This window comes from Pistacia vera, unplaced genomic scaffold, assembly GCF_008641045.1.
Source record: "Pistacia vera cultivar Batoury unplaced genomic scaffold, PisVer_v2 Contig217, whole genome shotgun sequence".
NCBI lineage: Eukaryota > Viridiplantae > Streptophyta > Magnoliopsida > Sapindales > Anacardiaceae > Pistacia > Pistacia vera.
The window spans coordinates 1,176,241-1,189,897 of NW_022196021.1; the positions used below are offsets into that span (position 1 = coordinate 1,176,241).

General features: G+C 32.9%; 1 protein-coding gene across 1 annotated transcript; it reads right to left on the reverse strand.

Moving 5' to 3' along the window:
* Positions 1–1,392: 1,392 nt before the first annotated feature.
* Positions 1,393–10,740, reverse strand: LOC116130053 (phosphoglucomutase, cytoplasmic). The gene is made up of 18 exons (XM_031415799.1): positions 10,485–10,740; positions 9,654–9,735; positions 9,029–9,084; positions 7,948–8,061; positions 7,731–7,793; positions 7,272–7,391; positions 7,050–7,150; positions 6,043–6,102; positions 5,839–5,938; positions 5,571–5,728; positions 5,385–5,480; positions 4,263–4,326; positions 4,103–4,184; positions 3,817–3,992; positions 3,652–3,728; positions 2,338–2,470; positions 1,817–1,933; positions 1,393–1,726 (listed from the first exon to the last, which is right to left on the reverse strand). The coding sequence occupies exons 1-18, from the start codon at positions 10,563–10,565 to the stop codon at positions 1,655–1,657; spliced, it is 1,752 nt and encodes a 583-aa protein (XP_031271659.1). The 5' UTR covers positions 10,566–10,740; the 3' UTR covers positions 1,393–1,654.
* Between the last annotated feature and the right edge of the window lie 2,917 nt (positions 10,741–13,657).

A 13,657-nucleotide genomic window follows, 5' to 3' on the forward strand; every position in this document is an offset into this window, starting at 1 on the left:
TAATATCATACTAATTTGAATAATACTACACATACATCATTCTCATACAACATTTTTCATATAATATTATGTGCTAAGATGTGATTGGGTGAAAATTTAATTTTAACTTTAAATTAGTCAATCATATCTTGCCACATAATGTTGTATGAGAAATGTTATATAAAAATGATGTATGTATAATATTACTCTACTAATTTTTATATACTTGATTGAAAGGTACATACGTACCCACGAGAACAACATTCATCAAGATTGCATATGCATTAATTAATCACAATTAAGTTGTGATTATCCATTAGTGTTTGAATTGATATGACTAGGAAGAAATGATCATGAAATTGCAAACCAAATTAATTAATGTTTGGTCATGTTCAATGATGCTTTAGTGTCCAATAATGGCATAAATGGTGTAAAATTTGAGGAAATTAAAATTGGACTTGAGGGTTGAAGATATTATAAAAATTGGAGGCAGGTGAGATTGAGACAAGTAAACCCTAAATAGTCAATTCGCAATCGATTAAATCACAAGTTGTAGTAATATAGTCGGTGGCTAGACGCTGAGAGCCAGGTCACATGAGACCATGCCAGTGGACAACGTATAGCGAAAGAGAGCTTGAAAATTACCGTTAAATTGAAAGAGAGAAAATTGTATGTATAAATTAAAGAAAGAAAACTGTGTGCGTCCAAGTTCCTCCCTTGTTTGGTTATATATGAGTTGGATAAAGAATGGAGATTCCTTAGCATTCGCAATCGTTAAAAAAGGGTGCCAGGGTCAAAGAATCGATAGAATGCCCACTTTGCCCATGTTTCGAATTAAAATTTCTATTTTATCATAAATACACTTTATTAATTTTTTATTTAAATAATAATTTCATAAAAAAAATTTAAGAAAATAATTGGATCCTGTCGATACAAGTCCAAGTTGTCGGACAACGACTATCCTTTACAGTGCCAACGACACCAGTTCCATTCCTTACCACACCATTCCACAAGCCAAACGTGCCATAAAGGCTCAAATAGACTTATTTTATATGTGTGACCAAAATTTGGTTGAGCTCTATGTCCACTTCACTGTTCTGGACGATGCCAGCTATATTTTTCTGAACAAGATCATTAATTCAACGACATATGATTTATAATATCTTTAATTGAAGACCATGTAACACTTAAAACAACTGGCTTCCATTAGAAAAAGGAATACCATCCACATTCGTTTGACAACCCATTTATGTACAAAAACTGGGCACTAATCGCATTAATAACAATTAGATATCGAAACTAAATCACGTACACTTCTATTTATAATTTTGTAGTCACATGTATAGCAATTAAAAGCCAAACAAAATTTAGAGGCATTACTGGGCAGAGGAATTATGCAGTAAACCGGACTCGGAAAGTAATAAGGCACGTTCATAATTTATTTAGAACAACAAAACTTTTGATCAGGAAATGCTCTGAGTCACAAAGCTCTTCATCTGTTTATAATAAGGCACCAGAACAACAAACATATATAAAACATCTAACTCGGTAATGAACAAAGTATGAGTTTTGGATAAGTTTCCAATTGTTCTGCACCTGAAATCGACACAACCGGATTTTTTTATTATTACTCGAGAACACTTTCAAACTTGGTGTGTATATCAACACTGTGCATTTATGTAATAACAGTAGGTGCTAAGCGGCCGGTGAATTCCTGCATCTTGGAAAGTTTTAGAGCAACCTCCACCTGCAATGACATGAAATTTATTTATGTCAGTCGTTAAGATTTGAGTCTGAAGAATGTCTGGTCACAGTGAGAACGGAAAAGCTTTCTTACCAAAGGAGCAAGTGCCTCTTGAGAATCTCTCCCAGTTTTGGAAGGATCCTTCTCGTATTGTTCAATGTAGAGACGGATGGTTGCACCTTCGGAGCCAGTTCCTGAGAGGCGGAAAACCTGCGACAGTATCCAGAAAGATAAGAAAGACAACATCACATCATTCCAGTTCCAACAAGTTTAGTCCTCTAAGAACAATTTCAAGAAGAAATTCCCCCAGTTTTGCATGATATTTGTAACAGTGAGAGATGGATTGAAATCAAATCAGCAGCTCTTTAGAACAATCCTTGTGCAGGCAAAAAGGATTTTCAAATTTTTACACAATCCTTCAGGAAACCTCAGTTTGAAAGTCAATGCACTCCCCAATGTAAAATCATATCAACTTAGCTTTTATTAACCCTACTTCAATTTGGCTTCACATATTTTCTGCAGCATCCCAAAATTTGAGATCCAAACAGAAAAGTTTTGCCTTGCCCAAGGTTATTTTACTAATTAACAAAGTATATAAGGCAGAGTCAACTTACCAATCGTGATCCATCCTCAAACAAGTATCGGATACCCTGGTGCTTTGAGATGGAACCATCAACAGGATCTTTGTATTCAAATTCATCAGCACTGGCAACATTTGACACATCTGAATGTATCTCCTTCACAAGTCTGAATGAAACACAGAGTAAGTGCTTCAAAAGAAATGTAAAAATGTAACCAAGAAAAATATTGTGCAAACCAAGAAAAATATTGTGCAACATGGTCGTAACTGCTATAGCTTAGCTAAATCAAGTTTCTGACACAAAGTAACACATGATTAGATTTTTAAGGATTATTTTGCAAATTAGCTAAGAGAAATTTGTCCCACCTCACAGACCATGATCAAAATTATATTATTTTTTAAGGATTACTTTGAGTCACAAATATCTAGAACTAGAAGTTAGAACCAATTTAAAAAGTTTAGGGTCTGTTTGTTTTATTATTTTGGATAGAATTTTGGGAATAATATTGGGTAGTTGAATAAGGGAGTATTATGAGGTAAAATTTAAAAATTTATAAAAAAACCCCCTAGGTTTGCTAATTTAATAAACACCCCAATATATAAAAATATTGTAAAATGACAAAAACACCCCTATCACCTGCAGTGCCAGATTCTGGTAGTGGAAAATTGCGTAACGACTCATACCGGTCGGATTTAGTGGGTATGGCGTCGACATGGCCTTTTCCGACTAGATCCGCCAGATGTGGCCGTAGACGGCCGAAAAAGGCCAAAGAAGTCCATCTGACTGCCAAAGATATGGCTGTCGTTGTCGGTCAACGATGGTCAAGATTTAGCCGTCGTTGACAGTCAATTTCTTTGGCCGTCGCTGACGACCAGATCTGGCCGGAAAAGGCCAGATCGGTGAATTACCGGCCAATTCCGATCGTGGTGTAGGCCGTTGTGACAGATTCCACCTACCACTGAAGGTGGTTGCCGGAATCTGACAAGTATGGGTTGGTGGGGGTGTTTTTGTTAATTTTTAAACTTTTTTCTAGGGATATTTAATGAAATTAATAAACTTAAGGGGTCTAAAAATAATTAAAAAAATATAGTAATATTTCTCAAATAATGTGCCAAACAATATTTGGGGAATAGGATTGAAAATATGGGTAGAAATAGGGAATCAAACACACCCTTAGAATTCATAATAGAAGGAAAACAAAGCCGTTTGCCTTCAGAAGGTATAAAAATTCAAAATTGAAAAGTCACCCAGATTAAACAGATGACTGTTCTTGATAAAAAAAAAAAAAAAAAAAAAAGACTAAATTAACATTCATAATACACAGAGGCATTGCTTTCAAAGACATACTTATTAACGTCGGGAATGGAAGATTGCAACTTAACCAAATGTGCCATTAATTCCTTTGCTGCACCTGCATCCACATTCTTCAGCAACAATTAAAACAAATTAGATAATAATGAAGATATTAATAGCTGATGATAGAATCTAAAAACTGAGGAAATTATATCGTACCTCATAGTCATAACGAGTATAATAATGGCGACCATAAGTTTCCCAATGCTTGCGCACTATATCTTCAACAGTCACAAGCTTATCCCCATTGAGGTTTTCCTTGTTCTTATAAGCAAGTATGGATAGCCAGGCGAGAACAGCCCAGATTCCATCTTTCTCACGTATATGATCAGAACCTGTTCACAAATGTTCCAAAATAACCAGGTTTGTTCAAGTACTTAAGTGATTTCAAAAATAAATTGTTTTTGCTACTAAGATTTAAAAAGGGAAAAGGCCAAATACTAACCAGTCCCAAAACTTTCTTCCCCGCATACTGAACATAATCCAGCATCCATCAAATTACCAAAAAATTTCCACCCAGTAGGTACCTGGTACATATAAATGATCAAATTATATGCCTTCCAATACATGCAACATTTATTCAAAAATCTTGTAACACAGGATACCTCAAAAAACTTCAAATTCAAGTGTTTGGCTACAACATCAAGGGCAGCTGATGTTGGCATGCTCCTTCATATAGCAAACCAAAATATGATTTTAGATATAAGCAGAAAAACAGAAATGAAAACTGAAACTTAAAGTAGTATAGTTTGAAACACCACAGGATACATCGGCCAATGAATACCAAGACAGTCCAAGACAGAATCAGAAAGTTCAAGGATGGAAAAGAGCTTAGTTTGAGAGAATGCAAGGAGCAACAACGAGATAAAACATTTGCCCCCTAAGTAAGTTCAGAATACAGAAGATGCAAGTTATACTGCCCTAAGATGCACAAAGTCGTTAAATTTTTTTAGTACAGTGTCTCATCATAACTGTATCACATAAACTTTATTCATACTCCAATGAGTTTTTACGGAACTAACTTACTTCCACTACATATAACTTACATTATCAAAATCACATAAAGTTCACCAGTAAAAGGGTAATGATACATTAAAGAAAGTTAAAAATATAGATATCAGTGTGCATAAATGTTCAGTGAATCGTCAATTCATAAGTTACCAAACTTTTCACTGACAAAAAACGAAACCCAATGTCCCATCATCATGAAGTCATTTGTTATGTAATTCTCCTTGCCCCATATTTGTATCAAAATCATTAATACTATAATTGTTTACCTTCAGTAGTGAGACCTGTCACCAATCATAAGAATTTTTTTAAAAAAAGAAAATAAAGATGGCCCAAAAATGATCCACATGTTTTATCCAGGGCCCTCTCAACCGCACTTAGCCCACATTCTCAACAGGATCCTGCACCATTTCTGCCCTTTTTTGGTAACCGCACCATTTCTGCCTTACCCCAGCCCAAATCTTAAAATTAAGCTCCATGCCTGGTTTTGACTTGCAAAGCCTTGGCTTTACAGTCAATGAGCATGTCAATTTGGTTGAAACTATCACAACACATTCTTTAAAGCTTCCAGCGTTAATTTCTTGTTCTTTTTTCCTATATGATTTACTAAATATTGCATTGATTGAAAATCACTGCTCTAACCAGATAGAAATCAACACAGCACATGCACAAACAGATACACACACACATAAAAGAACCTAAGCAGAACAATATCAAACCTGGCAACTCCCTTCAAACCAGAAGAAAAATAGGGTATGGATTCAACTGCATTTGCAGCAATGATGGCAACTGAATCTGAGGGAGTAACAAAAAACCTAGCGCAGAGAAACAATTTTTTACATGCTTTAGTCGTGAATTATCATTTAAGTGAACTCACTCACAAAGAAACCAAGTTAAAATGCTACCTTTTACCAAGGACCATGTTACGATCCGCATCACCATCAGCTGCAGCACCAAATTCTGGTGGCTCATCCTGAGAAGGTGCTTTGCCCAATCCCATACGAGCAACCAATTCTTTTGCATAAGTCAAATTGGGATCTGGATGCCCACCACCAAAGTCCTCCTGTTTATTGTGAAGTAACGCATAAAAAAAAATAAAAAATAAAAAGAAGTAAGATCATTAGTATATAGGTGAGAACTGATGTAATTAACTGACAAAAAACTTTACTAGACCTTGGGTACGCAGTTTAATAATGAACTTTCTGGTGCACCAAGTTCTTCCACAAAAATACGTTTTGCATAGGCACCAGCAACTCCATGAAGTGCATCATAGCTTTAAATAACAGTAAAAGAAGTTTAAGCATTTAAAAGATAGTGAAATAATTATATCACAAAAAGAATATTAAGCATCATAGACGCAGTTGAGAGGCTTCATACCAGAATGTAAATTTTGGAGATGAAAGCAGCTTCTTAATAGACTCAAAGTCAAAAATTGACCTGGAAAATTGTTTTAAAAAGAAGATAAATATAATGAAAATAATAGACACTTCGCACAGTTCTCACAATAATTTTGTAGAATTACAATAAAAGAAAGTGGCTTGTTGCAAGTAATTTTGACATGCAAACAACACTCCTCAGAGCCCTTTACAGGGAACATTCTACAACTAGTGGAGATCATATAACATCCTGCAACGGATGCAGTATGACAAATATCATATAAATTATTCCAACAAAAGCAAACTGATATACAACCTCAATGTAGACTCAAAAGGAGGCAACTGCACGAATACGTTCTTTCCACCAAAACAAGGTTTATAAGAATGATAATGTCAATCACAAGTTATTGTAGGTAATATATAATTTTAAAGAAGTCTTTACTTTAAATTTCTAGTTTCAAATAACAATGCCTCAATCTTGTCACAATCCCATTAGAAAAGTAAAATCTTTGCTGTTTAATATAATTGTAATCCAAAATGTAAAAAGCCATGTATAACAAACACATTTGACTTCAAAAATCATGTCTTCCCATTGCAAGAAATTAACGATAAATTTTAACCAAACAATAGGTAAATAAAGTGGAAAGAAGCAAACCACAAACATATACTTTCTATCACTATTCTAATGGAACATTGTATATTAGTAAAGGGTCAGGCAGTCTAGTGAACATTCTTTTTCCTCACTATTTTGAGAGCATTTGAGCATATGCTCACTAATTCTATTAGCAAGTAATAAATGTTTTACAGTTTAGACTCTAACGAGTCGGCAGAAATCAAATCAAATCTTCTATTTTGTGCTCTAACACCACAGTGACCAAATATTATCAAGAAAGAAAAGGCTAGATCAGAGAGTGAGAGAGAGAGAGAGAGAGAAGCATTATTTAAAAATAGTTCACAGTTGAAAAAATGATAAGACACGTGAATATTTAATGTAAACAAAAAGCTTACTTCATCAATTTCACATAATCACTGGCTGAATCAAAAACGTCAACATCAAATTGTCCCTCTGCTCCCCCAAAGCTGGTTACACCTATAGCCGAGATATCCACCTAGGATGCATATAGAAGATTTTAACAAAGAAACATATTTGATAGAACTACAAAGGACAAAGATTTGATAACAACTACAGAAGGGGTAAACGAATAAATTGTGACTGGAGTTGAGATATACATCTGGTAGATCTTCAGCAACCAAGTACTCCTTAATTGTTTTTGTGTTCTCAAAGATCTTGTCAGTGATTCCCTCTGGAGCAGGTCCACCATTTTCCATGTTGTATTTAATACCAAAATCCTGCAATATAAAAAAACAAAAATGAAAAAGAATCAAATGATTAGAATCCAAGAATTTTGAAAGAAGACGTTCAACCAATTTCATACAATAACATCTATGGTTATTTTATATTATCCAAAAGAAATATCAAATAATAATTTTCTTAATTCACCCCTATCTCAATTGTAAAGAGAACCTGGGTATATTATTTTTTTCAATTATCATGTCCAACATGTCTAATCCATTTCCTTCATCCAGAACATTTAAAGTAAAACAGGGCAACGACTGACCAATATAATGGACTATTATTATACACAAAAGAGATAATATGGAAACTTAAAAAGAAAAAGCTTAACTGACCTCATGAGGACCACCTGGATTGTGACTTGCAGTCAATATAAATGCCCCTGTTGCCTTGGATCCCTGATATTGATGCTTATAAGTCAAATTACTGTCATTATAAGCTTTATTTTCGTATACTTTTATGATTTTGAAAAAGCTTTGCAAGAAAAATGAATATTGAAAAATGAATGAAAGATAATAAATTGATGTTGAACTTTGGAACAAAATAACTCACATCAGCCCCAACCCTTTCACGTATTACAGCTGATACAGCAGGAGTTGAAAGCAATCCATTTTGACCAACCCATACTCGTCGTACTCCATTTGCAGCTGCCATCTTAATTATAATCTGCAAATCAGACAAATATTTTAGAAATAGTGAACATGACATTCTCATTAAGAATCAAGCAATAAAAATTTATGCCAAAGAAATGAGTATAAAAAGCATTACACCCCATCCATAATATATCCCACCAAAAGCAAAATCCTAGCATAGACAAATTCTTAATTATAATTGCATAGATGATAATGCTTCAGTTAGGTCGCAAGAAAGGTGCTTTCTGTAATCAGACATATTCTCCAGTAGCTCAAGGTTATATCATCAAGTTAACAAATATTACCATCTACATCTTTGTCTAGTGGTGGAGATAGAACACCCTCAATATGAACACAAGAACTATATGCAAAAGTAAACATTTAGTACACCAACTGCCCTGGGATAATAAACAAACTGGTGATTGAAGGATAATTTGAATCTTATCTTATTCAAGGACAAGAAAATATATTACACCTCTTTCTAGTACCAGACATTTTTCATGATCAAAGCGCTTAATACATGTTTTTTTGACACTCAGGTAGGCTCAGCCATCACTTCACTTTGTCAAAGGCGATTCCATACATACAAAAGTTTTTTTATTTTTTTTTATACCACTTCTTTTTTAATGCGAGGCTGAAGAAAACAAAAGCACTTCAAAGGAACCATCAGTTGGTATTTTGCAAAGTGTTACCAAGTGACTTTGCAAGAAGCACTACCAAGCAAAAGCCCATCCTATAAAGCCCTCCCAATTGCACCCTTAGGCTCGGTTAGCCTTCTACTACATCCAGAAGTGTTTTTCATTGCCCAATTACATGTCATTCAATTTCAAAAATAATAATAATAACACAATCAAGGATAAAATTGTATTGCATTGCATCACATGATTGAGTAGAGAGAGAGGAAAAAGGACATTACAGGGATAATAAAAAAACATACAACAAACCAAAAAGAGATGGCATTTCACATGCTGTGTCTATTTTGACACAAGATGTACAGGTACCTGAATGGCGTCCTTCGAGTAATATCTGCCATCGCCGGAAACAACAAGTGTAGCACCTATGCATATGAACAGTAACTTACTAGTTATCATCATTCACTGAAATAACTTCTAATCAGTTTATTCGAATACACACACACACACATATAAAAACAAATTCAAAAGAAGTGATAAAAATGAATAGTGACATTCTTTATAAAATCAAAAACCAGAAACTGAATTTTGAACTGGAATTTTCCATTGAAAATTCCCAATTCTCCTTTAGGAGTAAGAATGGAGTATCTGAAGTAAACTATTCTAAAGAAGCTGAAAAAATATTCACTAAGTTGAGTACATTTACAAAGTATAGCAGCATACAATAATATCAAGTAACCATTACACTTAATGATGTGTTTCTGGAACTGGAATACACAACTAAATGCACATCATCATTAGGTTTACATAAGTATTTTTGTTAAAAAAAAATAATAATAATCACTGTTAAACGACTACCCTGAGCCTGACTTCCAAGTCTAGGCTTCATTATTCAAACTATAGATCTGAACGTATATATAGAAATTTAAATATGAACAGAAATACAAGAATCTTAATAAGCATGCATAAAGCCCATTTAGGATAAAACCTTTACCTTTAACTTTTTCTGGTGTAAGGGCATTGAATGTTGACTGAACAAAATTTTGCAGGTAATTTGGTTGCTTAAACACTTTCACCTAAAACATCCAGCTAACACATTAGAAAATAATGCAAGGAAAAGCCATCTTAACAACAGCAATTTTATAGGGAACATTCTTGGAAAACAAATAGACTAAAAAAACTTATAGCTCTAATATCTTAAATTATAATCCAATCATATTGGTTCCTATAAATGGATCATGTTAAACGTAAAATCCCGGGACACTCGTAAAGACACTAGCGCCAAGAGTCTCAGTTTGATGCATCAATGCATTAATGCATTTGAAAATGCATCAGATAGAATCAGATTCTTAACTTTTTATGACTCAGAACATCCAGAGTCCCCCTCTAAAAACTTATATGTGAACGTTTTGAGTTAATTAACAACTTGAGCTAGGATCAACATGACGATCACACATAGCAACAAGATCCAGTACAACACTTAAGAAAAAATCTAGCTAAGTAACATCTGTTTAACTTAAAAATCTAGATAGTCAATTAATTAATAACTCCACTTCATTAAATAAGTGAAATATCTACACTTAAGTAACTTAGTCCACTGCTATATCTAAATCAATCACTAGTCATAATGTAACACGTAGAACTCTTCAACTTCAAGTGAGCGAACTTCATATAATCTCAAATTAACAACAAACGAGATCCGAATCAACGAGAACCAAACAGAATCGATCACCATTAAGCAGGTTTGAAGATTTATGATGATGATCAAGAAAAGAACAAGATCCGATTTGACATCGAGAGTCGAGAAAATAAAGAGTGAACTGACCTTCTTGCGGAGGCCAGAAGTGCCAGGCTTCTGGCCGTCGATAGGCGAAGTCTCCTTGCGAGTGACGTTAAACTTCACCATGTTTGTACAGAGAATTTGAGATTCTTCGAGGAGTTCACGAGAGAAGTGTGAAGATTGGTGTGAGCGAGAGGAATTTATAGGAAATAAAATAAATTATGAAATGTAAGGTGGCAAAATCAGAGGGGAACGTGTATAAGATTCTTTTTTTCTTTTTCTTTTTCTTTTAAAAAAAAAAATAAAGAGGAGGAAGATACAAAGAAGAAAAAAGAGAAAATAGGATTACGAATATGCGATTGGCAAATTAAAGCGGCACGGAAGTGTAAGAATATGTTGAAAGAAAACTGAACGGTTCCTGCGGGTATGGATCTTCGCTCACTCGAGTATTCATTGGATCGGAGTTGATACAATTTTGTAAAGTTAATGATAATAATAAAAGTTTAATTAACGACAAAATATTGAATTTAATTATTTTACTTTTAATACTTATTACATTATCCTTGAATTTTTTGCATATACATATATAATTCTCAAATATAATATAATAAATTTTTCATATACAATTACAAAGACTGACTACTAATCTATGATGCGAACTATTAATGAATAAAGTTTGATTGATACATTCAAATTTTTTCACCCTTAGGGTCTGCTTGGGAGTTTTTTTTTTCACTGGTTTTAGGGGGTTTTTAATTAGACTGCTTTTAAGACGTTTAAAAACCTTCACTTGCCAGATTTTTAATAGGCTGGTTTTGACTAATTTAAAAACCCCTCAAAACCAGTGTAGTGTATTTTTAAGGGGTTTATAAAACACCCTAAATTTGGGTGTTTTAGCTGGTTTAAAATTTTTATCCCAAAAAAACCCCTTTCCAGTCCCTTTGCTGCACACAAATCTATCGCTGCTGTTGACTTCTCTCTAGCACACAAATCTCTTACTGTTGCACACGAAGTGAGTGAATGGTTTTAATTTGCTACACACAAATCCCTTTGCTGCACACAACTCGTTTGGGTTTGTATTAGATTCTTCTCACTTTCAGCAAATTAGGCGTCAACCAAATTAGGCATTTTGGTTTCTGATAATGTATTAGGCGTCAACCAAACCAGTGTAGTTTCTTTCTCAAAAAATCCTTTCAATAATAATAAGTATTAACTATTATATCTTCTCAAAACTTGAAAAGAAAAAGTTGTCAATTCACCAGCTATTTAAAAACCATCATTTTCAACGCCTCTCAAGCAAACCGTGTCCAGTATCTGACCGCAATCTGTTTCTCCCATTTAAATTAATTTACAATCTTTCCTTTCTTTTCAAATTTTATTTGCTTGCTATTATTCTTCACATGAGTCAAAACTATGTCCAACATTCCAATTTGATAATTATAGCGTCTTCTATTCTTAGTAAATCAGATAACCCAAAACTCACTTAAATCTGGACACAGACTAATGATAATGGAAGTAAAACCCAAAATCAGGTCTTAAATAAGAAACATAAGTACAACTTTGTAAAGAAACCTTTTTCACAAGACTGAGTAGTTAAAAACATGCAAGTCAAATTTATAACTTCAAAGTTAATTAAGCAAAAGAGAGAGTGTTTTAACTTTATGATTATTTATGTAAATTTATCATTTAAAAAAACTGTCAGAACCGTTAGAAAATAAACTTCCAAACACAGGTTGGATGTTTTAAAAACCGCTACTAAAAACCTCTCAAAACCGCTACTAAAAACCCCTCAAAACTGCTACTAAAAACCCCTCAAAACCTCTATGGTGGTTTACCCTCAAAACCGCTACGATGGTTTACCCTCATAATCGTTACCATAAAACTCTCAAGCAGACCCTTAGATAGCTCAAGTGATAAGATGAGTGTTGAGACCGTTGTGGCAGATTAGTACACTTGTCTTATAGCCAATGTCCACGCCACACAATAAAAAGTTTATTATATAAATATATATTTATGAATCTTTCAATCTTTTTATCTACTCATTTGTGATGTTTTAAATTAGATAATACTATTAGAATCTCTTTAAAAAAAAAATACTTGTGAGATATGTTAGATATTCCAAAATATTAGTAAATTAATTAATTTAAATAAAATATTGTGTTGAACTTTGATTATTGAACAATACTATAGATAAGGCTTACACAGTTACACTGTTAACTTGCATCCTTATTTCAGGAAATTGCTTGAATTTTGGTCAGCAAAATGTTTTATTGTAGGTCGTACTGAAATGTCGTTCATTTGAATATTTTTATAAATTTAATTTATCAAACAAATTATTAATAATAAATTTCAAATGCTTCAAACTTACTCATAGATTCCAGTAGTACTCAGAAAAAAAAATTAAAATATTACCACGTGGCTCGAAATTATTTAGTCCCTTACTCTCTTTCTATTAACACCTTTGCTTTTCTTATACTCTATTTCAGTTTTAAATTCTGCAGAAATTTAGTTTAGAAAAAAAAAAAAAAAAATATATAATATATAATATATGCACGAATATAATTTTTTATATAAAACATTAAATCTATCAATCGAATATAAATATTGTAAAATATAACAAATTCAATGTTTTACAATCAATGGCCACATCTGGGCTTGGGCTTAGAACAGACAAAAATATGATGAGAGAGAAAGGAGGTGTTCTTAGTATATTTTGTGGGTGTATTTAGAGATACTCTCCCCTATTGAAACTCCCATATACACATCTTAATAGACTTACAATTTCAAGAAAATAGAAAATTTTAACAATTTTCATGAAAAATATTTATAAAAAAAAATTCGGTTATATATAAATTAAAGATTTAAATTTGACCTTTTTTTTTTTTAAATTAGAAACAGATTTTTGAATTGAAAGAGAAAAAAAAAAACTAGTGGATCTATTGACATCCCACTAATGGACCAAAGAGCTAATTGTTAATAAATTTTATAACGATAAATTTATCCCTATATTAAATTATTAAAATTAACATTAATTTTCTATCGTACACAAATACTTTTGATATCCCACTATTATCTCATAAAACGCAATTATTTTTTTTATTCAAATCATTCTTAGAACAAAAAAAATAGTTTAATGGAGGAAGAAGATTTGTAATAGGATACATCAGGCTACAAGTTATACAAAACTGTAAGTTTTTAGTTTCTTCACATATAAATTT

Coding starts and splice junctions, on each gene's coding strand:
- LOC116130053 (XM_031415799.1), bottom strand. CDS start 10,565: ATGGTGAAGTTTAACGTCACTCGCAAGGAGACTTCGCCTATCGACGGC. Junction 5,481..5,570: donor AACATGGTCCTTGGTAAAAG/GTAGCATTTTAA, acceptor TCTCTGCGCTAG/GTTTTTTGTTACTCCCTCAG. Junction 4,185..4,262: donor TGAATTTGAAGTTTTTTGAG/GTATCCTGTGTT, acceptor TATATGTACCAG/GTACCTACTGGGTGGAAATT.